General features: G+C 36.4%; 1 protein-coding gene across 8 annotated transcripts in view; it reads right to left on the reverse strand.

The window, feature by feature from the left end:
* The window catches only part of MYO6 (myosin VI), a gene marked incomplete at both ends in the record, with an annotated part of 121,049 nt that overhangs the window by 11,787 nt on the left and 82,365 nt on the right, over nucleotides 1–26,897 (reverse strand). For 3 of the 8 annotated variants that reach the window (XM_080700720.1, XM_080700719.1, XM_080700718.1), the window contains 6 exons: nucleotides 258–361; nucleotides 10,047–10,207; nucleotides 11,206–11,284; nucleotides 16,526–16,734; nucleotides 20,607–20,757; nucleotides 22,242–22,332. In XM_080700720.1, the coding sequence (XP_080556846.1) occupies nucleotides 258–361; nucleotides 10,047–10,207; nucleotides 11,206–11,284; nucleotides 16,526–16,734; nucleotides 20,607–20,757; nucleotides 22,242–22,332 (795 nt within the window). Of the gene's footprint in view, nucleotides 1–257; nucleotides 362–4,427; nucleotides 4,467–7,430; nucleotides 7,461–7,844; nucleotides 7,872–10,046; nucleotides 10,208–11,205; nucleotides 11,285–16,525; nucleotides 16,735–20,606; nucleotides 20,758–22,241; nucleotides 22,333–26,897 lie in introns of all 8 variants that reach the window. The other 5 variants (XM_080700715.1, XM_080700713.1, XM_080700714.1 and 2 more) reach the window with 4 other exon arrangements.

A 26,897-nucleotide genomic window follows, 5' to 3' on the forward strand; every position in this document is an offset into this window, starting at 1 on the left:
TTGACTATTAGAAGGTCCAGTCATTATTATAGCCCAAACCATAATTTGTATTTGTTCCTCCTCTCTGACTTGGGTAAGAAAGAGGCAAAACTAATTTTAAAATAATGTATTTCTTGAGGCTTTGTAAATAAACTGGGTATGTTTTTCAAGATAACAATGCAGAAAAACAAAGCGACTGGCTTAAGCCAATTTACATGACACACACACACTATCCCTCTCTGGGTGCTTATTTCATCTTCTGCTCCCTACACACTTACCACAAGAGGTGTTGATGGTGTCCCGCAGTTCTGCGTACTTCCACTTACTGAGATCGTGCTTCTTGGAACCAGCAGCTACCTTGGTGGCTTGCACAGCAGGGCCTCTGCAATTATTATATATTTTTGCATATTTAAATTAGAAACATTAATGAAACACTGAATAAAAAGGCAAGAAAGTATGTGTAAGCTTGAGAGCTGAAAACAACTACTAGAAAAATACAAATTTTGTGCCTTTGATAGATTAGATTAAGAATGGCTGGGTTCTAACTCAGTGGTGGAGAGCATGTCTGGCATGTGTAAGGTCCTGGGTTCAATCCCCAGCACCACCAATAAAAAAAAGTATACTAAAAGATAGCCAAGTAAATTAAAAATTTCCACCGTGCCACCTAATAAGTACATTAGGTTTTACATCAAAACCTTTAATCCCAATATTCTTTTTTTTTTTTTTTTTTCGGCAGGTCTGAGGATGGAACCCAGGGGCATTCAACCTCCGAGCTACACCCTATGACCTATTTTTTATTCTTTTTAATTTGAAACAGCGTCTCACTAAGTTGCTGAGGGCCTCACTAAGTAGCTCATGCTGTTCACGAACCACAATCCTACAGTCTCAGCCTCCCTAATGCTGGGATTACAAGCGTGCACCACCATGCCTGGCTGATCCCGTTATTCTAATACAGTAGGACATACAGTATCACCACCTGCAAAGACTATTGCAAGCTACATATGGCCTAGCTCCATTCACACCTTTAGGCTCAGAATCTCCCTGGCAGGACCTGGTCATGTACAGGGTCCACAGGTGAGCAGCCAAACTGCAGCCCATGACATCAAAATCCTTAAAGAGAGGCCAGCTGAAAGAGCTGCTGGGGTTTAAAAACAACATAAAAGACCCACACCCTTATACTTAGGAAATCCTAATATGACAGACAGTACATTACAGAAACAGGTTTTAGGTCAAGAGGTAGGTAACAGATTTCAAAGGACACAAGTGTTCTGTCTTGCCCCATTTAGAAGAAATATTTATATAAGAAAGAAGAAAAAAATCTAAAGTACTTGATAAAATGGGATAAATTCAATTTTCATAACAGTGCTATTCAGGGCTTAAGACTTGGTTTTTATGCACACAGTTTTAGATCATTAATCAGAAAACACATTGAATAATTTCTCTCCTGAAATAATGGAAAATTTTTCAGCAAAAGATTACACATTGCACGTGGCAGACACTCAGAATCAAGCTATAATATTTTAAGCTCAATGTAACAAAGAATTTAAACACATCACATCTCAAGACATGAAAAGAAGGTAGCACAAATATTAAAATAACTAATAAAGAACTAAAATATTGCTTCTCAGATCACACAATGAAATTATACTTTATCATCTACTACTTGAAAAATATTTCCTATTCAAGAGGGAATGATGAAGGTATACTGCCCCAAAATAAACACATATATTCTCATCATTTTACATTCTGAAAGATAAAAGTACTTCTGGAAAACAGTCTAGATACTTAATATAATTAATGTTACTGAAAATTTGTATTTAAAAATGCATTACTTCCTTCCTGAAGTAAATTGTCCTTTCAATATTAAACTTAAGATAAAGTAAGTACGATGTCTTTGCCTCTTAAAAGCATGGTGGCCCGTGCTTGCAATCCCAGCATTCAGGAGGCTGATACAGGAGGATTGCTCGCAGTTCTAGTTCATCCTAGTTTGCCGCCAGCCTCAGCTACTTAGTGAGGCAACTTAGTGAGGCCCTGTTTCAAATAAAGAATAAAAAATAGGACTGGAGGGTATAGCTTGGAGGTAGAATACCCCTGGGTTCCATTCCTAGTACTGCAATATATATATATATATATATATATATATATATATATATATATATATATATATATATATATATATTAAGCCAGTCATGGTGGCGCATGCTTATAACCCAGCAGTGGGGCGGCTGAGACAGGAGGATCAAGGACAGCCTCAGCTACTACTTAGTGAGGTCCTTTGCAACTCACTGAGACCTTGTTTCAAAATAAAGAATTAAAAAATAGGGCTGGGGGTGTAGCTTGGAGGTAGACTGCCCCTAGGTTCCATCCCCAGTACCGCAAAGATATAAAAAGTAAAAAACCTATTTAGGCTTTTGTTTTAGAGAATTAAAAATAACATACTTCATACTACATACGTAAAACTGTGACATGGCAATTGTTTTACATAACACTCAGCAAAGAATAGTGTGTGGGCATTTAGTCTGTCCTTTATTTTTATGGTTAGTTTTACTGCACAATCTATATTTTTCATAAGCTATGTGACTGGCAATTTTCCATGTAGCTTTTTATTCTTAATTGCCTTGCTCAAAAAGACACAGCTGAGTGTCAGCAAGATCTCTCTATTACCCTTAACAGTAAGTTATATTTAACATTTATTAAAGTATTATTTTCCTTTTCTATATATCTAACCTTCCATTCAATAAACTGACCCAAAAAATTATTTTTTTTCCTATTCATCCAAGTGTCTTTTCTAGTAGACTGAAAATAATTATAGATTTTGTTATTGCTATCTTCTTTTGAAAGACAGTTAATTTACATAAGATAGTTAATTTTTTACATAAGATTCAAGAATACACATAAAATATGCTTTGGTATTTTTTTTAAAATAAGTGAATTCAGCCGGGCATGATGGCACACACTTGTAATTCCCATGCTTGGGAGGCTGAGACAGGAGGATCGCGCAGGTTCGAAGCCAGCCTCAGCTACTTAGTGAGGCTCTCAGCAACTTAGTGAGACCCTGTTTCTAAATAAAATGTAAAATAGGTCTGGGAGTATAGCCTGGAGGTAGAAAGCCCCTGGGTTCCACCCCCAGTACCACCAAAATAAATAAATAAATAAATAAATAAATAAATAAATAAATAAATAAAATAAGTGAATTCAATTATTATTGTTTAAAATATGACTTTAGCCAGGCATGTACTTGTAATCCCAGTGCTTGGGAGGCTGAGACAAGAGAATTGCAGGTTTGCAGCCAGCCTCAGCTACTTAGTGAGGCCCTCTGCAACTTAGTGACCCTGTTTCAAAAATAAAGAATTGAAAATAGGGCTGAGCATAGGTAGAATGTCCCTGATTTCAATCCCCAGTACTGAAAAAAAAAAAAAGCCGATATATATGTTTTTATTCAAAAGATATACTTGCTTTTCATTCATAATACTGCAAACAAAAATATATCTGCTAAAAAAACACAGTATTAGAAGTAATAAATGAATGGAATGGATTTAAGTCCTCCCCTCATCTCAGAAGTTATTAAACTAATAAAATAAAGGTGTAATTTACTGATTAAAAGACTTGCTATAAAGACAATCATGTAAACAATATAGTGATAGCAAAACTAACTTGATTTTTAAAAATACATTAATTTAATACAATTAGCTTTGTTACTTTAAAATTGACAATTGAAATGTTATTGATTCACATCCACTTATGGACTAGATCCTGTTGGGACACTGGGGAAGTGTCTTTGGGGACAATTTGCACCAGTGACTTTGAAACCATAGGCGATTGTGCAGAGCCCCTGAGGAGCTACACTGTTTCTCCTTCCCCTTCAACTGAGCATAGTAGTTCCCCAATTAAGGCTGCAACCTCCAGGGGGAGTTCTAATGTCAAGATGAGGGGAAGGATTCTCTGCTGAGGATGAATTGGTGAAATCAGTGATAAGCAGGACAGTAGAACCAACAAGGAAGTGTTCTATCCAAAATGCCAGCTGTAGCCAGGGGTGTGGCACACATCTAGATATCCAATACTTGAAAAGCTAAGACAGAAGGAAGGATCACAGGTTCAGGGCTAACCTGGGCAGCTTAAGAAAACTCTGTTTCAAAAAATAAAAAATAAAAAGGACTGGGGCTCGGGAGGACAGATCCAGGGCAGAATCACTCCTGGGTTCAATCCCCAATGCCACCAAAAAAAAAAAAAAAAAAAAAAAAGGGTAAAGAAACAACACAGAAGAATATTGCTTTTTATTTTTCTCTGGTTCAGAATCGAATGAAGAGGAAAGTGACATTTCTTGTCCAGAGTATTTAGATGGAAAGAATGGGCTAGGAGTACAACAGGTTCTAGTCCAAAGAATCAAACGTAATTTAAAAATATGATTTTGAAGTTAATACTTATTTTCCCAAATATACTCCACTAACCTACTCAAAAATTCTGACATTTCTTTGGCCATTTGTTCCCTATAAGAAAAATAATAATACAACATTGTTATATATAAGACACACTACATAAATTACTTAAAAGGAAAATATCATTTAAAATTAATATTTTCATTAAGATCATTAATCTATTAGCCATTCAATTATTTTACTTTCTAAAAGTCTTATATACTTTAACAAATTTATCTATAAATTATGGCAAAAGTTTTATTTAAATCTCTTTAAAATTATTTGAACACATTTCTATTTTTAGAAATGTGGAACTTTTAGATAGAAACTTGTAGTAGGAACTTTTAGTAGAATCTTATAAAAGCCATACTTGTGTGGTATTTCTTATATACAGAACATTAAACAGCATGCTGTAAATGCACACAGGAAACCTGGCAGAATATGGATTCTATACTAGGATTTTTGAACCAGAGTTGCTTAGTAAATATTAATTAGACAAGGCTTCACAGTGGGAAACCAAACTGTGTACTTTACAGTATCAGAGTTTCAGCAAGAATCGGATGTATTTGAAGTTCTACACTTCCAAATCAAAGCACGTTTTTAAAATAAATAAATAAAATCAATACAAGCAGTTGTTAAATGAAAGATCTGAAGCATTCTGACCTTCCAAGGAAAATATTTTCCCAAAGCAAAAAATAGGTTTTTTTCTTTTATTACCCAGGACAGTTGTAACTTTTCTTGACATTTGCTTAATTCTGAGAAACAGAAGTTTCATTCTGCTCATCAACACTTTGTAAACCGCACTGTTTTATTTTCCTGCCCTTTGTTCTTTTCCTTCATCATTAATCATCTTCTCATTCATGCTATTCATGAGAATCTGGTAACCTCAAAACCTTACATATCAGTAAAAATCATAAGAAGAGTTTCCTGGATGCCTGCTAAGAGCTGGGACTCTGATTAAGGGAGCAGGTCTCCTATAATCCTCTTTCCCTGCAATGAGTACTGGCTACAATTAGGTTCTGGCAGAGGTCTACCAAGCAAGCACAGCCACAGAAAAAGTAATCTTTCTATCCAGAACTGATGAGAAAGAATAACAAATGCTATATATATATATATATATATATATATGTAATCTAATTTAAATTATCCTCTGAGCAATACATTTATCAATCTCTCTTTAAGTTTAGTAGTTTCTAATCTGACCCTACTGAGACAAACCTGACCTATACTAAACACAGTACGCCAAATGCACTAGATAGAAATGCTCCCTGCAAAGTCAGGCGTGGTGGCACATGCTTGTAATCCCAGTACTTGAGAGGCTGAGACAGGAGGACCACGGTTCACAGCCAGCCTCAGCTACTTAGTGAGGCTGAGACAGGAGGACCACGGTTCACAGCCAGCCTCAGCTACTTAGTGAGGCCCTCTGCAACTTAGTGAGATCCTGTTTCAAAATAAGAATAAAAAATAGGGCTGGGAGTGTAGCCCGGAGGTAAAATGGCCCTGGGTTCAGTCCCCATTTCCACAGAGATAAAGAAAAAGAAAAAGAAAAAGAAGAAGAAAAATATTCCCTGCATCAAGGTGTTTCTCCCCTTATACACATGTTGCAAGGCATATTTAATTCAAGCACATGTGGTAACTACAAAGTAACTGTCTGAATGGAGGGTGAACAGTGTTCATTCTGAGACATTTTGTAAATTTCTGGTCCAGCTGACAATGTGGGTGCGTACTCTGGCATTGAGGTGGGAGATCAGGAACTCTAAATGTCCTACCCAGGAAAAACTGTCCCACAACCCACATAACTTTAGCATATCTGCCAAACATATAAAGGTGAAATACATCCACATAAATACATATTTCACATTAAAAAGTCGACATGTAAATCACATATGTTTGCATAGTTTTAATAGACTTTTTCTAGGGATGCAAATATTGTGTAATTAAGAGGACATTATATTGAATTTTGTTTGGAACTTTAAGGAAGATTGTTCACAAATTTGTGGCATGTGAGTGTCTGACACAACATCCCTATATCAATTTGCATCTATAGCTAGAGCATTCATGATGACTCTACACATAAATAAAAATATCATGTCTTTTGTTGTAATTATGCATGCTCTCATTAAAATTAACATGTTATTATAAATGAATGTCCTTTTATTTCTCCTTTATATGCATTTTTAGAGAAAATTATTTATATAGGTTACATGATTTAGAAAACACTTGGTTTTGGTCCTGAAGTCTGAAAGAGTTGAGAACCATCACAATATAGGTTACAGTTTGTTGTTAAAGCTGTTGAACTTCAGATTTTATCTATATTCCAAAATATTTTATACATATACAAAATTTACTTATATTCTATGTATTATGAATATTCTCTCTGTAAAAAGACTTATATTGCAAAAAATACACTACATATATAACCAAAGATTGTGATCTCTTTCAGCTAGTACAATAAACTATCTTAAATTCTGAAAACTAAATATTTTACTTATTCTTATTTATTTCTTCACACCTCCGGTTATAATAATGTAAGGTAAGGAAGAGTTAAAAACATGTAAAACAAACCAGTATTAACAAAAAAGGAAAGTAAGTCATAAACTGCTGCAATGGAGTACCTAACAGGAGCATGAAACACTCCCCGGGCAGGAAAAAAATGAACAAATAATGAGTTATCTCCTTCCTTCCTTCCTTCCTTCCTTCCTTCCTTCCTTCCTTCCTTCCTTCCTTCCTTCCTTCCTTCGTACTGGGAATTGAACCCAGGGACATTCTATCTCTGAGCTATGTCCCCAGCCCTATTTTATTCTTTATTTCAAAACAAGGTCACACTAAGTTGTGGCAGACCTCACAAGTTTGTTGAGGCTAGCCATGAACTTTACATCTTCCTACCAAGTACTAGAATTACAAGTATTTGCCACCATGCCTGGCTTATCTCACTCTTTCAATTAAAAAATCGTTTAAAATTTACTCCAAGGAGGAAACTACTTTTCAAAAAATACCCACAACATATGAAGTAAAAAGGGTTAAAAAATGACATACGGTGTCATTTTAGGTCTTGTTCCATCATTTCTGTGAAAAGAATATATTTTAGTTAATATCACCAACTCTGAATTGCAAAAATGTACATTGTATAAATTTGTGTTTCAGTGACTTTAATCACTAATTTTAAAATTTAATCATCTTTATAAGAAAGCATGTAGAATTTATTATACTTTAAAAATCTTCATTAGAGTGATTATAAAAGAATAAATTAAAGGCAATCAATGAAAATTAAAGAATAAATACATCTAGACTGGAAAAGTAATACACTGTGAGGTTCATTCTTAACAGAATCTAAATGTTATTTTGTAATTTCAAGTAATTTGAAATTATCATGTGACATCAAGGATCTTATGTGTAATTGATTGAGATTATATTTTAAAACATATTACATATGTGGAAAATGATTCTTACTTAGAAGTTACTTGACAGGTATCCAAGCTGGAAAAGTAACTTAAAATTGTTAATTGCAGCAAAATTCATCTACATATATTTATAATACATCACAGAACCCAAGAACATTTTTGTGCTATATCCTACAAAGATTTACTTAGAGGATTTTTATTCATAAATCTGTTATAAAAGAACTGTGTTATCAAAGGTAAAATAAACATTCATAAATGTCCATTTATAGCCCACTGAATGAAACTATTGAACACAGGATATCTATACAGAGCACTACTGATAGTCAAGCGCTAATGCTTGAAGTATGGAGAATAAAATACCCACAAGAAGGGGAAAAGCTCGGAGGATTCTCAAAGGCTGGGGAGAAGACTGGCAGAAGGACTTGAAAGGACATCATCCCTGGCTGTTCCATAAGACAATCAACTCACTCTTCTGCCCTTCAAGTCATAGTGGTATGAATACCTACTCATTACTTAACAGTGGTCCAATTCTGCTTAAATTTTAGGTAACTTGTCATTTATGTAAAATGCCCCAAATGTCTATCCTTTCCCAGAGAAAATTAACCCTGGAAGAAGTGCACCTTCCTGAAGACTAGAAGAAAGTCTGCCTACAAGCCTGCAATTCATATGCAGCACATGGAATAGTACTGAATACAACTTAATCTCAAAGACTGGCAACAAGTACCCAGAATGACTCTATTAACAAGTCACGAAGAAATAAGTGTCACCCTCAATAATGCTGCTGTTAGCTGCAGTACTGTTGCAGAGACAACAGGGATAGCAGCTAGAAGAGCCTGGCTTGCCCAAAGTCTAGTGTCACTGGTTGCTAGTCATTTACACAGCCATTCCCACAAATACAGGTGGAAAGACAAAAGAGCAACCAAGCCAAGTGTGTGTGCACAAAAGCCATAGCTGAGCCAAAACATTTTAATTATAATGAGATGTTATTAAAGAATGCAAATATTGGACTCAACCCAAAAGATTAATAATTATCACAACATCTTTGGATTTGTAACAGATTTATTCAATTCATTTACAACATAATATACTTTCATATATAATTCAGATTCCAGAGCTTCTCAAAATAATCACTCACTAGAAAAATATGTGGAGGCAATTTAACAAATCCTTTTCATTCCCATCTTTGTTTTCAGCTAAATATACTCTTAACAATGTGAATTGCAATTGTCTGATACTCTTTGCCTTGCAGCAATTTGAACCCAAGTTTTTCCTTTCACAAGAAAACAGTTCCATCTACTGGTTAGGTTCTAATTTTTGTCAGTTTTGAAAAGCAAAGTTACATTATCTATGTGCCTCTCAGTATGTGCACAGCATGTATACAATGTATAGAGGAACTCTTCAAACTAGTGTTGTTTCGTTTTTTACAAACAATCAACATAACTAATATTCCTATATTCTATTTTGTGTGTGTGTGGGGTACTGGGGATGGAACCCTTCTACCTCCAGGCTACACTCCCAGACCTAACAGGGTCTCTTAAGCCAGCTGAGGCTGGCTTCGAACCTGCGCGATCCTCCTGTCTCAGCCTCCCAAGCGCGGGGATTACAAGCGTGCACCACCACGCCCGGCTATTCTATATTTTTAATAAAATATTAAAATCCTCCCCAAACTTCTTGTAAAATATTAACAACTCTCATATTCCTCCATGCTCTATTATAATTTAGAGATAATTCAGAAATCAGAGAACCAAAATATAACTAGACTCCATTTTTGGAACGGGTACACAATTGTTCTGAGAGAGTGAGGGTAAATTTCTCATTTCATGTGTTCAAAAGTATTATATAGTAAAAAAAAAAATTGTATTAGGATATCCTGAACTCAAATATATTGCCCGCATGATAATATTGTCACTAATTTCTTTTTTGTCACTAATTTCTGTCAGTTTTTAATAAGTTAGATGTCTATCTAATATATAATACTCAAATAATTTCAAAGTTGAGATATTTTCTTAATAGAGTATTCATGAACTAAAATTTTAGTTTTGCTTTTCAACAGTTTAACAATTTGATAGAAAAATTTTTCCTTCATTTGGGTATAAAAGTGGTTTAAAATGACTTAAAATTATTTTACTTCAAATATATCAGGACCTAAGGAATAGGATTTTCTCCTATTCCCTTTCGCATGGAAATGAGAAGCTGAGAAGTGAAGAAAGCTAAATAAAGGGTGCTATCCCCCACCATCGGGCCCACGTACCTCCGGAGTGCCGGGTCTCCCTGAGCCTCATCGCTGATGAGCTCAGATTCACTCTGGGCGATCCGCAGGGCCAGCTCCCGGTCCCTGCGCTCCTGCTCCAGAACTGCTTGCTGCTGGGACTCCTCCTCCCGCTGTCTGGCCAGCTGCTCCTCCACTTCAGCCTGCCAAGCACAGAGCCACTTCAGCACTTGGTCACTCCCATTATTACTTAAAATAAAGGGAAAGCTTAATGGCCCAAATGAGTTCTTTACTAAGAATTATTGTTTAGCTGCACATCTCTCCAGTCTCAATTTTTCTTCTATATTATCATTAATGCTTCACTTTCCCAAAGTCAAGAGAGGGTAGAAGAAGCACAGCTCACAATTCTGGACAATAGTGTGAGCATCCCATACATCGCCTGAGGATCCTGAGTGTCCAGTTAACACAAACACCTACACGGACGTGAGGAATGTAAAGTGCTGGTTCTGCTTAAGAATACATTATAAAAGCCCAGCCAAATAGAAACTCAAATACTCTATCACACATTCTCAGACATGGGACTTTTTAAAAACTTGGGGATGGAGAAACTATCTTAATCCTAACCTATTAAGACCAGTATCAACAAAGTTATAAGATGATTTTCAAAACAAAAAATTTTTTATGGAATCCAGGGGCTTTTCTACCTCCAGGCTATACGCCCAGACCTATTTTGTATTTTATTTGGAAACAGGGTCTCACTAAGTTGCTGAGAGCTTCATTAAATAACTGAGGCTGGCTTCGAACCTGTGCGATCCTCCTGTCTCAGCCTCCCAAGCACTGGGATTACATACCACCACACCTAGCTCAAAAAATTATGTTTTAAGTGAATGTTTATCTGACTTTCTCTTAGGTACAACAACAATACTAATAGTTATTGTGCTAGGGCTAAATGATTTAACATGTGTAACTCATTTATTTAATGCTCACAACTATTCTTTATCCCCATTTTAAAGAGACTGTGGCCCATAATTATTCACTGTGAAGTATACAATGCCCTAACTTTTGACTGTGACAAAGCCTGCATTTAAACTCTAGATCCAAATTCCTACCCCAGACCATGGCAGGGACTGCCTTTGTTTTCACTTCTTCTGTAACTTAGTACCTTCTATTCTGATAGAAGTTGAGTCCAGTAAGTTTATACCTGAATACGCTTTTCATCATCTTCCCTTTTCTTTCTCTCTTCTTCTTCTTGCTTTCTTTTTGCTTCCATCTCAAGTTTCCTAATAAAAAAAAAAATGGAAAGCTCTTAAAATTTTTAACAAAAAATTCTTCAGAAGAATTATTAAATTAACTATTAATAAACAAATTTAACAGAATGGAAACAAGCTCTCAGATCAAGAACAAGACACTCACTCTTACTTAAATCAACTTATTTCAAATAAAACAAAATCTAACTATATTGATTGTAATTCTTTAAGATAAATGCAATTGTACTCTATAACCTTCAACAACTCTAGATAACTGATTATAAAGCCTAACTCTCAGGTCCTAATTATATGTAATTCCCTCCACTTCTTCTCCAACTAAACAACCCATATTTCCAATCATGATCCTACTCTGTCTACTCTGGCATTCCCAAATGTCATCAGTTTTAAAATTGCAGAAAAGAGCCGAGTGTGGTGGCCAATGCTTGTAATCCCTGCACTTGGGAGGCTGAGCTGGGAGGATCACAGGTTCGAAGCCAGCCTCAGCAGCTGAGTGAGCCGCTCAACAACTTAGTGAAACCCTGTTTCCTAATAAAAATATAAAATAGGTCTGAGGGTGTAACCCAGAGGCAGACAGCCCTTGGATTCCATCCTCAATAACACACACACAGACACACAGACACACACACACACACACACTCTGCAGAAAACAAATGTCTTTTTTCATAGCTTATAAAATAATATATAATCCATAGCTTTGAAAAGAAGTTTGAAATTCCTTAAATACTAAGATTCTGCTGGGCACAGTGGCACACACTTGTAATCCCAGTAACTCGTGAGGCTGAGACAGGAGGACTGCAGGTTCGAAGCCAGCCTCAGCTACTTAGTGAAGTCTCCTGCAACTTAATGAGACTGTTTTAAAATAAAGAATAAAAAAATAGGGCTGCAGATGTAACCTGGAGGCAAAATGCCCCTGGGTTCAATCCCCAGTACCACACACACACACACACATACACACACACACACACACACACACACACACACACACACACACACAGATTCTAACCAAAACTCAGATTATATACAGATTGAGCAATATCTTGTCCAAAATCTTGGGACCAGAAGTGTTTCAAATTTTGACTTGAGGGGAAAGCGGTTGAAATATTTCCTCCCTCTTTCTGTTCCCATTCCCTTCCTTCCTTTCTCTATCTTTTTGGGACATTACCACTAAGTAACAACCCCAGACACGCTTTTATTTTTTTGAAACAAAATAAGTTGCTGAGTCTGACCTTGAGCTTGCAATCCTCCTGCCTCAGCTTTCCAAATGGATGAGATTACAGGTGTGTGCCCCCACACGACTGGATCTTGTAATATTTTTATAAACTTTACCAGCTGAGCATCCCATATATGGAAATCAGGCCATATATGAGAAACACGGAAAAACTAAAAGCATTCCTTTTCAGGTCAGAAACAAAACAAGGCTGTCCACTCTCAGCACTTTTAATCAATATATGACTACTAGAAGGTTCAGCCAGAATAACTGAATAAGAGAAAGAAAAGATATAAAAATAGAAAAGGAATAAGTCAAATTATTCCTTTCCACAGATGATGATTCTATACACAGAAAATCCAAAGGATTCCATCAAAAGACTTTTAAGTGATAAAACAAACTAGTAAGAGAGCATGATACAAAATCAGCATTAAAAAGTGGCTTTTTTATACAGCAATAATGAATTTTCTGAGAAAAAAATCGTGATAGCAATCCCATTCACAGCACACACAATACGCAGAAACAAACTTAACTATGGAAATAAAAGGTTTCTACAAGGAAAAGCATTAGATACTGAAGAAAAAAATTAACAAAGGTACTAAAGTTGAAAAGACCTCCTCTGTTCACAGGTTGGAAAATAAATAGTTGAAATGTTCATACTGCTGGGCACCATGGCTCAAGCCTGTAATCGCAGTACTTGGAGGCTGAAATAAGAGAACTGTAGGTTCATACCCAGCCTCAGCAACTTACTGAGACTCTGTTTCAAAATAAAAAATAAAATAAGGATGAGGTATAGCTCAGAGGTAGAAACCTCCTGGGTTCAATCCCCTGAGGGGGAGAGAAAGGGAGGGAGGGAGGGACAGAGAGATAGAGAGAGAGAGAGGGAGGGAGGGAAGGAGGGAGGAAGGGAGAAGTAGGAGGAGGAAGAGAAGGAGGAGAAAGGAGGAGGAGGAGGAGGAGGAGGAGGAGGAGGAGGAGGAGGAGGAGGAGGAGGAGGAGGAGGAGGAGGAGAAATGTTGATGCTATCCAAAGTGATCTAACAGATTCAGTATAATCCCCATCAAAATTTCAATGACATTCTTCACAGAACTAAAAAAAATCTAAAATTTATATGGAAAAATAAGAGCCAGAATAACTAAAGTAATCCTAAGCAAAAGGAGCAATACTGGAAATACCACTTTACCTAATTTCAAAACGTACTACAGAGCTATAGTAACAAAACAAAGCATGGGACTGGCATAAAAACAAATATGCACACCAATGAAATAGAGGATATAGAAATAACTACACATAAGCCGGGCGTGGTGGCCCACACTTGTAATTCCCGCGCTTGGGAGGCAGAGACAGGAGGATCGCCTGGTTCGGAGCCAGCCTTGCTGGCTTAAGAGACCCTGTTTCCACATAAAAAGGTAAAAAAATAGGTCTAGGAGTGTAGCCCGTGGGAGTGTATCCCGGAGGTAAAAGGGCTTCCAGGAACCCCAGTACCACAAAAAAAAAAAAACAAAATAACTACACGTAGCCAGGCGTGGTGGCGCACGCTTGTAATCCCTGCGCTTGGGAGGCCAAGACAGGAGGATCACACAGGTTCGAAGCCAGCCTCAGCTATTTAGTGAGGCTCTCAGCAACTTAGTGAGACCATGTTTCCAAATAAAGTATAAAAATAGGTCTGGAAGTACAGCCCGGAGGTAGAAAGCCTCTGGGTTCCACCCCAGTACCACCACACACACACACACAAAAAAAAAAAAAAAAAAAAAGAAAAGAAAAGAAAAGAAATAACTACACATAGTTGCAGCAATCTGATCCTTGACAAAGGTGCCAAAAGCATTCTCTGAAGACAACCTCTCTAACAAATGGTGCTGGGAAAACTGGATATCCACATGGAGAAGATGGGAAGGTGATCCCTGTCTCTCACTCTGTACAAAAATCATCTCAAAATGACTTGAAGATCATAATGTAAGACCCTAAAATTACTAGAGGAAAACACTTCCAAATAATGGCACCCACAATGATTTTCTGGATAGGCCTCCAAACATCAGGAAACAGAAGCAGGAATAGAAAAATGGAATTACATCAAACAAAAAGCTTCCACACAGCAAAGGAAACAATCAATAGAGTGAAGAGATAATCAACAAAGGGGAGAAAATATTTATCAGCTAATTATCGAACAGAGGATTACATTCAAAATATATAAAAAAACTAAAAAAACTTAAAGGAAAATGATCTGAATTGACACATTTCAAAAGAAATGCAAATGGCTCATATATATATATATATATATATACACATATATACATATATATATAAATGCTCAATATCAAAAAGAAAAAGAAAAAATACAGTAGTGACAGTACACACCTGTAACCTCAAAACTTGGGAGACTTATACAGGAGATTCACAGGTTCTAGGCCAGCCTGGAAAACTTAGCAAGACCCTGTTTCAAAATAAATAGGGCTAAGGGTATAGCTTGGAGGTAGAACATCCCAGGGTTTAGTTCTCAGTACCAAAATATAAAATAAAATAACGAATATGGAACAAATGTTGGTAAAGATATGAGGAAAAAGAAACCCTATATACTGTTGGAAATTTTAATTGGTACAGCCACCATAGAAAATAGGAAGGAGCCGGATGTGGTGGTGCAAGCTTGTAATTGTAACATTAGGGAGACTGAGACCGGAGGACTGTGGTTCCCAGACAGCCTCAGCTACTTAGCAAGGCCCTTTGCAATTCAGCGAGACCCTGTTTCAAAAATAAAAAGACTAAGCCAGGCGTGGTGTCGTACACTTGTAATCCCTGCGCTTGGGAGGCAGAGACCGGAGGATCACGCAAGTTCGAAGCCAGCTGTACTGGCTTAAGAGACCCTGTTTCCAAAAATTAAAAAAAGTATAAAAAAATAGGTCTGGGAGTGTAGCCCAGAGGTAGAAGGGCTTCCAGGAACCCCAGTACCACCAAAAAAAAAAGAGACTGAATTTAAAAAAAAATAGGGCTGGGGGTATAGTTCTGAGGTACAATACCCTTGGGTTCCATCCCCAGTACTGAAAAGAAAAAAAAAAGAAAAGAAAAGAAAATAGGAAGGAAGGAGGTTCCTCAAGAAAACAAAATAGAACTATCATATGATCCAGGGAGCCCATGAACAGATGAACTGATAAAGAAAATATGGTATATATACATAATGGAGCATATTCAGCCATAATGAAGAATGAAATCCTATCATCCACAGCAAAATGATAGGACTGGAAGACATTATGTTAAGAGAAACAGGCAGACACAGAAGGACAAGTATCCTATGTTCACTCTCATTTGTGAGAACTAGAAAACAAACATAAAAAAGTAAGACAACCTGAAATTAGAATAGTGATTTACTAGAGACTGGGAGGGATGCCCAGCAGTGGGGAGGGGGTGGAGAAAAAAGGGTGGATGGATATGAGCAGTGCATGCCATATGAATGTACGGAAACATCAGTGAACCTCACTGATATATACAATAACTGTTTTAATCTATAATAGTGACAAAATATGAAATTTGAGCTCCAGTATGACATTCATAAGGTTTTGTACTTTGGAGCATTTCAGATTTTGGATTTTTGGATTAGGAATGCTCAATCTGTAGTTAAAATCATTTTATATACTTAATATAAAAGCTTATTTTATCAAATTTAAAACTTATTCTAAAATTAGTTCATTAAAATAGTAGTATTTATGCTGGGCGCTGTGGCACATGCTTGTGATCCCCGTGCTTGGGAGGATGAAACAGGAAGATCACACAGGTTCAAAGCCAGCCTCAGCTATTTACTGAGGCTCTCAGCAACTTAGCGAGACCCTGTTTCCAAATAAAATATTTTTTAAAAAGTAGGTCTGGGAGTATAGCCCAGAGGTAGAAAGCCTCTGGATTCCACCCCTAGTACCAAAAAAAAAAAAAAAAATATATATATATATATATATATATATATATATATATATATATAGTATTTAAGAACAGCCACAGTGTCTACAATGCCAAGGATTCATGTTCTATTGAGTTTCCAGTTCAACATAATATAAAGGCCTTACATCCTCCTTTCCTCCTCTTCCTTTCTTCGACGTTGCTCATCTTCTTCACGTCTTTTTCTTTCTTTTTCCATTTCTTCTTGTATACGTCTCAGCCGTTCTGCCTCCTCTTCCTGTTGTTTTTTTTTCTGTAATGCACTGAGGAGATCCTCTGAGCTTTTAACTAGTGCATCATATTCCTTTTGTATTTGTTCCCTGGTCATCATAGTGGACTTAGAAAATAAAATAGTAAAGATTTATGTCTCTATTGCACAATAATGTGACTATGTTTACCTATGCTTAACACTACTGACCTGTACACTTAGAGTTAAGATGATAAATTCAATGTTAAATGTTTCTCAGTGTAATTTTTAAAAAACCACTTCAATATGTACACATATAACAAGAAATAGAAAAACTGATAAGCTCATTATCTTTGGTTATACCATTATATATATACATTTATATATATGTGTGTGTGTGTGTATATATATATATATATTTATATATATATCTTTGCTGTACCGTTTGTGTATTAAATAATATTCACATGTTTTCTTAAGCAGTCATTTCTGCATGCAAATATTTGATTTTGTTTTCTATTAAGTCATCAATCTGTGGGTGTATTGTGCATAAAGTAATATAATAGTTAAAATTTATTTTTAGTCGGGCATGTTGCCACACATCTGTAATCCCAGCATTCAAGAGGCTGAGACTGGAGGATTGTGTTTTGCAGACAGCCTCAGCTACTTAGCAATGCCCTTCACAACTCAGTGAAACCTGTTTCAAAAATAAAAAAGACTAAAAAATAGGGCTGGGGTGTAGCTCGGAGGTACAAGGCCCCTGGGTTCCATCCTCAGTGCCACACACAAAAAAATCTATCTTTATTTAAATAATGATTAGCTTGCTGGGCGTGGTGGCACACACTTGTAATCCCCATGCTTGGGAGGTGGAGACAGGAGGAACACGCAGGTTCGAAGCCAGCCGAGCTGTCTTTAAGAGATCCTGTTTCCAAAAATAAAATAGGTCTGGGAGTGTAGCCCTGAGGGAGAAGGGTAAATGATTAGTTCGTTTAGCCAAAGTTTACTCCCTTTAATTATTTAAATTTTCAAAATTATTTAATTTATTTAATATTGTTCAAATAGTAACAAAGGAATATTTAAGAAATTGTCATATATATATATATATATATATATATATATATATATATATATATAACACTTATAACTGTTGGATAATTTTCCTATATTAGCCTTCAAAAAATGTTTTTGGGGATAATAATACCTCATAAACATGGAGTTCTCTTTTCATTTCTTTTCTTTTTTTTTTTTTTTTTCAGTACTGGGGATAGAACCCATGGACATTGTACCTCCAAATGACCTACAGCCCTATTTTTTAGTTTTTTTAGTTTGTTTTTTTCCTTTTTGCGGTACTAGAAATGGAACTCAAAGGCATTCTACCTCCGAGCTACACACAAGCCCTATTTTTATTCTTTATTTTGAAATAGGGTCTCACTAAGTTGCAGAGGGCCTCACTAAGTAGCTGAGGCTGGCCACGAACCACAATCCTCCTGCCTTAGCCTACCATGTACTTGGATTACAAGCATGCGCCACCACACCCAGCTTAGTCTTTTTATTTTGAAACAGGGTCTCACTGAGTTACAAAGGACCTCGCTAAATAGCTGAGGCTATTTGTGAACCCCAATATTCCTGTCTCAATCTCCCGAATGCTGGGATTACAAGTGTGCACCACCACGTCCAGCTTATATGGAGTTCTCCTGACAAATCTGTAAAACAGCTAAGTCTATCTATTGTATTTTCATTATTTTCATGATCATTTTTTTCATTTCTACCTTAAAGATTTAAGACTGCCTACATAGAATATCTGTAGAAAATAGTATATCTATATAATTGCACTGACCTATGGAACTAGCTAAGAAAAACAGCAAAATCATAAAATAATTTTTTTTTTTTTTGGTGGTACTGGGGTTCCTGGAAGCCCTTCTACCTCCGGGCTACACTCCCAGACCTATTTTATATTTTTGAAACAGGGTCTCTTACGCCAGCGTGGCTGGCTTCGAACCTGCGCGATCCTCCTGTCTCCGCCTCCCAAGTGCGGGGATTACAAGCGTGCGCCACCACGCCCGGCCAAAATCATAAAATAATTTTAAAAAATGAAAAAATCAAATGTGATTAAGAAACAGGTATAACAGACATATAGAAAAATTTAATCCCATTAGTAATCAAATAAATGAAAATCAAACAAAAAGGGTCTCCATTTTTAGCCTATAAAATTGAAAAAACTACTATTTTTATAACAGGTGAATTATGTTATAGCCTCTATTAAGATAATATATTAAAATAGACAAAGCATATAACATAATAGCAGAGATCCAAAACTAAATGCATATTATTATTAAAAATTATATAAAAGTTTACACATATAAAATAAGAATATAAGGAAAATATATAGCAGCATATTTGAATATGTGAGGGGGCATAAAGGTGTTTTTGATAGTTTTCTTCAGAAATTTCAATAACATTCTATTACTGTTATCATTTAAAATTAGCTTCTGAGTCCAGTGTGGTGGCACATGCTTGTAATCCTAGTACTTGGGCAGCTAAAAGAGGAGGATCACAGGTTTGCAGCCCACCTCAGCAATTTAGCAAGGCCCTCCACAATTTAGTGAGACCCTGTTTCCAAACAAAAAATAAAATAGGAGCTGGGCATAGTGGCGCATGCTTGTAATCCCAGCATTTGGGAGGCTGAGACCAGAGGATCACGGTTCACAGACAGCTTCAGCTACTTAGTGAGGCCCTCTGCAACTTAGTGAGACCCTGTTTCAAAATAAAGAATAAAAAATAGGGCAGGAGGTGTCGCTTGGAGGTCAAATGCCCCTGGTTCCATCACTAAACCCGCAAAAAATAATAAAATAAAATAAAATAAAATAAAATAAAATAAAATAAAATAAATAGAAATGGGGGTTCTGGGTATGTCACTGAACTACATAGTTCAGTGACAGAAAGCATGCTTAGCATGTGTGAGGTCCTAAACTTAATCCTCAGTACTGCCCCAAATAAAAATATATAAAATGAAAATTAGACCAGACGTGGGGTACACGCCTATAATCCCAGTACTTGGGAAGCTGAGACAAGGGGATTGCAGGTTTGAAGATAGCCTCTGCAAATTAAGACTCTCAGCAACCCAGCAAGATTCTGCTTCAAAACAAAAAATAAAAAGGGCTGAGGGTAGGTACCAAGGTAGAATGCCCCTGGATTCAATCCCCATTGCTACAGACAAACAAATTAAACTAAAATATATGAGCCAGGCATGGTGGGGCACGCTTGTAATTCCCGTGCTTGGGAGGCTGAGACAGGAGGATCACGCAGGTTCAAAGCCAGCCTCAGCTACTTAATGAGACCCTGTTTCCAAATAAAATATAAAATAGGTCTGGAAGTATAACCCGGAGGTAGAAAGCCTCTGGTTTCCACCCTCAGTACCACCAAATAAATAAATAAATAAATAAATAAATAAATAAATAAATAAAATGAAAATTAGTTTCTAAAAGTAGAAAAGCATAAAACAAAATAATTTGCATTATCTCTGAGTCATGATTGTGAAAAGCTTACCAAGAAAGTATCATATTTATTTATTTATTTTATTTATTTTATTTTTGGTGGTACTGGGGTTCCTGGAAACCCTTCTACTCCGGGCTACACTCCCAGACCTATTTTATATATTTTCTTAAATTTTGGAAACAAGGGTCTCTTAAGCCAGCGAGGCTGGCTTCAAACCTGCGCAATCCTCCTGTCTCCGCCTCCCAAGCGCAGGGATTGCAAACATGCACCACCACACCTGGCAAAAGTATAGTATTTAAGTCACTCTTTTAGGGAAAAAATATTTCCCTACTAGATGAAACCACATAAAAATTGTTATTTTATCTTTCTGATATAAAACTTTTTAAGCATAAAAAATGAGCAATCATCTGTCAACATTTCTTATCTCAAAAAAACACAACATTTTTCTATGCAATTTGAATACCAATAATAATTAAAGACATTAAATTATATAAAAAGTCAAAGTCATTTGGGCTAAAATTACATACCTTAATTTTGGCCATCAAAGCATCGATAGAAACTTCAAGATTTTTTATCTGTTTGTTGACCTCTGGTTTTCCTTCTTTTAATGCACTTACTACTTCATTAAATTTATCAAGTCGCTTTTTCAGTGTGCCCACCTTAACCAGGCCATCAATGCTGCAAGAGTAAACGTCACCACTTATTGCTCTAAGTAGGTATTGTTTTAATAAAATGTTAAAAACATCTTGCTAATTAGGATAATTCACTTGTGCTCTCAATATGCTTCAGTATTCTCTTTTTAAGATTTCTTGTTGAGCATAAAAAGAATAAAATACAGGTGTGAATAACTGATGCCTGTCAATAAGATCAAGGATTTCTATATTTAAACTAAAAATTGAAAATTCAAATAATAGGTAATATAAATTATCTGATAGCCGGGCATGGTGGCACACACCTGGGATCCCAGCATGCGAGAGGCTGAGATCACTGGACAGGTTTGAGGACAGCCTCAGCATGTAGTGAGTTTCTCATCAATCTAACAAGACTCATCAAAATAAAAATTAAAAAATAGGGCTGGGGCATAGCACAGAGGTAGAATGCCGCTGAGTTCAACTCCTAGCACCACACACACACACAGGGTTATCTAATAATCTCTATGAAAAGGCATAATGGAGCAATAGTTATTCAGACCTCCAACTTTAAAAGTTTAAGTTGGAGCCGGGTGTGGTGGCGCACACTTGTAATCACAGCATTTGGAAGGCTGATCCAGGAGGTTGACAACCAGCCTCAGCCCTTTGCAACTCAGTGAGACCCTGTTTCAAAATAATGAATAAGAAATAGGGCTGGGGGTGTAGCTCAGAGGTAGAATGCCCCTGGGTCCAACCCCAGTACCACACACAAAAAAAAGTTTAAGTTCGTAATGAAATTTTTATATAAAAAACAAAACTAAAACCAGATACACTCATGTAACCCCAGGATGTGGGAAGCCAAGAGAGGAGGATCACAGGTTCAAGAACAGCCTCGGCAAGTAGTGAGACTCTCATCAACCTAATAAGACCCCATTTCAAAATAAAAATAAAATAGGACTGGAATGTAGCTCAAAGAGAGAATACCCCTGGTTTTAATCTCCAGGAACACAAAAATAAATGAATAAATAAATAAAGTAAAACTAAGTTATAGCAAAACAACATAATTCTTATAATCTTGAAAATTATGGCCAAAATAAAAATGAGGTTTTTAGGTTCTTTTAAGCTTGTATTTCAACCTTTTATAATTTATATTTTTGTAGCCATTACAAATCCTTTGATAGAATGAAACAAGTAATGAATAAATTAGCTAATTTCAAATAAATATTAAAATAGCAGACTAAAATACCACTTTACAAAAAACATGAATTCCAAACTGCTTTTCATTATGTCTTTATTGACATTTTATATTAGAATAACTAGGTTCTTTCTTTTTTTAACCTTTCCTTCAGAGCTATACCTCCAGCCATATTTTACTTTTTATTTTTAAACAAAGTCTAAGTTGGTGAGGCTGGCCTTGAAACTATGATCCTCCTGTCTCAGCCTCTCAAGTACTAGGATTACAGGTGTGGACCACCAAGCCCACCAAGCAGATGGTTAGGTTTTGCAGCATTCTTTAGACACTGTTCATCTTACCGAGGTTTGTGTCTCCTTTTGCAAAGCCACATGCGAATAGTTTTTTGCATTTTAATGCAAGCTTCAGCTCGATACATTATTTTGTTTTTCACTGTGTATTAAGAGTAAAGTAAAATGACAACACATTATTGGTTAAAATCCACATGCAATATACTTTAATACATGCATTTCCACAAAGCAATTCTCAAGAAATATAAATTTTGATGAACATATAGACTAGACATCAAATATAGCAAGTTTAACATCTCTTTAAATTTGTTTTAATTCTTAAAAATAAAAAACATATTATATGTATGGTATATACTTCAAATGTAATTTTTTCTTATTAGCTACATTTGTTTTCTAAACTGTCCTAGGCATCATTTGTTCTATTGAATGTAAATAGGTATGTCTTTTAAAAGGGGTTTTCCTGTCAAATGAGTTTAGAAAGAGGTATACTATACTTAATTTTGAAAATTCACAATGAACATACTGGGTCAGACCCCTAAGAATTCTAAGATAAAGAAATCTTTTCAACTTCAGCTACTCAGTATTTCCTAGACTGATGATTTTGAAACATTTTTTTCAGAGCTTCTCTATTAAAATTTTGCAAAGTTCCAAGTCAACCTGCTGACCTCAGTATCTTTGCACAACACAGTCCATAAATGGATGGAACAGCACAGGTAATTTTAATAGAATGCATATTCCATTGTAATGCAATGTATAAAGCTAAAAGCATTGAACTAGTTTGACAAATATATATATTTGAACTTCAAAAATGGTAGGAAAAAAGATTTTATCTTCTTCTACTATAGTTTTCTTTTTATCCCTACCCAAAATTGCCTAACAAAAGATCTCAATAATAACCTCTGTCTGTATGATTCCTCTTAAGTCAAAAGAATTTTATTTTTCTATTAATAAGAAGTGATCTGCTGAATCCTTTTTCTGTCTCTAGCAATATTGCAAGTACTATGGTGAGTATAGGGGGAAATTATAAATTAAATCTAGTACTAGTCCCCAAATAACTCCTAGCAATTAAAGATTTGCCACTGATCCTCAAGGAAGTCAGAAATATTCTACCTTTAGCATTGTTTTGGGGCCTGTGCTAAGGAGCTGCTCTGACCTGGTGGGAACACACACAAATGCAGCTCAGCCCAATGTGCCAAAGAACAGTCTAGGAGCTGAGTGGAATAAGAAACTGTAGGGAAAGCTCAAGTTCCCTTTTACAGGGTCTTGGAAAACATTCTAAGAATTTAGACTTTGCCCTCTAAGAGAGAAAGACCATGAAAGCTTTTAGTTTAGAGAGAGAACTCTGATAAGCCAGGAAAACCAGGCTCCAATAAGATGGTGGGGATAAAAAGTAAAAAATTATAGCATAAGAATTGTATTTAAGGACATCCGGGAAGATGGCGACCGAGAAAAGCAGTGTTTTTGAGTCCTGCTAACATTTGATCTCTTTTGCCACAAAATCAGTGCTTCCCATAGCCAGAAAACACTATCAGCAGAGAAATAAAAATTGTAAACACAAGGGACAGAGATGAGAAAGACTAGAAGAACAACCAGAGACCAGAAGAAAAACCAGCCCACACTTTGGAGCTGCACCAGCGCCATCTTCCCTCACAGCACCAGACTCCAGAGAGGAAAGGTAAACAAGGAGCTGAAGTGAGCAGCTGCAGATCATTCAGGTATAATTCAGAAGTTCTTTCAGTGCAAAGAACGTCTAAAACTCCCAGTGGCCAAGCTCATCACGCCTTCCAGAGATACAGAATGGAGCTCAACACCAGAAAAAAAAATACGGCAGCATCACGGCTGAGGGTGTGGTAGCGGTGCCATATTGCCAGCAGTGGCAGCGAGTTCGCCATGCCCCGCGACAGCTCCAGATCAGCGCGCACAATAACTGTAAGTGAAATTACGGCCCTTACAGGAGAATTCCCAGCACTTCACCCCCATGGACTTGCACAGCTTTGATAATCTCCCTGGGTCTGAGATTTTGCAGTCCAACCCAGTAAAGGAGTAGTGGTGGCAAAGATACCACACCCTAGTCACAGTTCCCCATGGGAAAACACCCAGCTTGGCACCCCCACGGTCTCGCACAGCCTCGACTATCTCCCTGGGTCTGAGACTTTAATGGTACAACCCAGTAAAGGAGTAGTGGCGGCTGAGATTACCATAAACTCCAGATCCACAGCACCCGAAGTGAAGTTGTGGTGACCCAGGGAAGAACCCAGAGAAGGCACAAACTTCTGAAAGTATGGGAAATAGAAACAACAATAGAGCAATGAATTCCCACAACCCCATAATATCAGAACCTGATAACACAGAAATTCAGAGATCTCCTGAAGAGCAAATCAGGATTATAACTGTAGAAATAATACAGGACCTTCGAAAAAAATTTATAGAGTCTAAAAGAAATAAAGGATGCAATCATTGAAGCAAAGGCATCAATTCAAACTATAAACAATTGTTTAGACCACATGGAGAATAGAATCTTGCTCCTAGATGACGACCACTCCAAAAACGAATGCATAATTTATAACTTAGAAAAAAAATCAGACAGCAGGAATCTGACACTGAAGAAATAAGGGCCCATTTTAAGAAAGCTAACCTAAGAATAATTGGAATAGAAGAGGGAATGGATGAAACCAAAGGGATCAACAATCTCTTCAAGGAAGCAATAGCAGAAAATTTTCCAAACATAGAGCAAGAGGTCGATACACAGGTCCAGGAAACTTAGAGAACTCCCTTTAGACAGGATCAGAGAAAAGGTTCCCCACACTACATAACTGTCAAAATGACCAATGTATAACGCAAGCAGAGAATCTTAAAGGCAACAAAAACAAAGGGCCAAGTGACATTCAGAGGCAAACCAATTAGAATCACTCCAGACTTCCCAAACCAAGTCATGAGAGCCAGAAGGGCTTGGAGTAACATATTCCAAACTGAAAGAAAACAACTTCCAGCCAAAACTTTCCTACCCAGCACAACTATCTATCAAATTAGATGGGGAAATAAGAAGCTTCCATGACAAACACAAACTGAAGGGATTATGTCTTCAAAACCAGCGCTAGAGAAAATACTCAAAGACATTAACTACAAAGAAGAAATAGGTAATACACACCAGAACCAGAGAAACAAGATATTCCATCCAGCAGACAACTAATCAAAGAGAAATAAACAGTATTTCAAACAGAAATAAAATCTTAACAGGTTAGGAATTAAAAATTATCTCTCAAGCCGGGCATAGTGGCACACGCTTGTAATCCCCGCGCTTGGGAGGCAGAGACAGAGTATCACGCAGGTTCAAAGCCAGCCACGCGCTGGCTTAGGAGACCCTGTTTCCAAATAAAAAGTAAAAATAGGTCTGGGAGTGTAGCCCAGAGGTAGAAGGGCTTCCAGGAACCCCAGTTCCACCACCAAAAAAAAAAAAAATCTCTCAATACTCACACTGAATGTAAATGGCCTCAATTCCCCAATACAAAGACATAAAGTAGCAAAATGGTTTAAAAACCAGAATCCATCCATCTGCTGCTTACAAGAAACACACCGTACAAGTAAAGATAGTAACAAACTCAAGGTAAAGGGCTGGAGCAAGGTAATTCATGTTAAATAGCCATCCTAACAAATGTGAAGTAGTATGTCACTATAGTTTTTATTTGTATTTCCTTAATGATTATAATACTGATGAGTGATATTCATGTGTTTATTGGTCATATAAAAATCTTTGGAGATTCATTATCTGTTTTAGTCTTTTACCTATTTCTAAATTGTATTGTTTGCTTTTATTGCTAATTTTTAGGATTTATATTTGGAATATTAATATACCTTCAGATATAGCATTTGGAAATATATCATCCCATTCTATCAGTAACTTTTAATTCTGTTTACATTGTCTTTGGATGTACAATATTTTTCTATTTTTTATGAAGTTTGTTTGTTTATTCTTTTGTTGCCTGTGCCTTTGGAATCATATCCAAGAAATCACTGCCAAATTTAATGTTGTGAAGTTTTATGACCCTGGTTTTCTTCTAAAGTTTATAGCCTTAAGATTTACATTTAGATCTTTTATCTATTTTGAGTTAATATTTGTATATGGTGTTAGGTAAGGGCCCAATTTTATTCTTTTTCATGTAGTTATTAGTTTTCAACAATATTTAGTGAAAAAATTATTATTTCCTTCACCAAATGTTCTTGGAAACCTTGTCAAAAATAACTTGACCATATATGGAAGAAAAAAAAACATATCAAAGTTAACCAGAAAACCAAGCATGGGAAGGAAGGAGGGGGAGGGAAGGGTTGGGGATTGGGTAGGGGCTGATTGGGTGATGTGTGCATGTATATCTCCATAAGTTTTTTTATCCCATTAAGATGTATGACTACAATGCACCAATAAAAATTTATCTAAAAAAAGAATTCTATTTGAAGAATAAACCAGTATGATTTAGTGCCTGACACAATTTCAGGGATAAGAAAGGAAAGACAATTACAATCTTTAATTTTTTTGAATGTACTGCAGATGCCACACAGGCAGAAAAAGTTCTGGTTTAAATCTGAGAGACTGAGAGGTGGTGTTGGAGATCCAGGGAAGAAAAAGCAAAAAAAACTCACGAGAGTGAGTTCTGTTTTGTTGAGGACATGAAATTAATACACCTTAACACATGCAGATAGAGAAAATAAGTA

This window comes from Muscardinus avellanarius (assembly GCF_963383645.1).
Source record: "Muscardinus avellanarius genome assembly, chromosome: 8".
In the NCBI taxonomy this organism is placed as follows: domain Eukaryota; kingdom Metazoa; phylum Chordata; class Mammalia; order Rodentia; family Gliridae; genus Muscardinus; species Muscardinus avellanarius.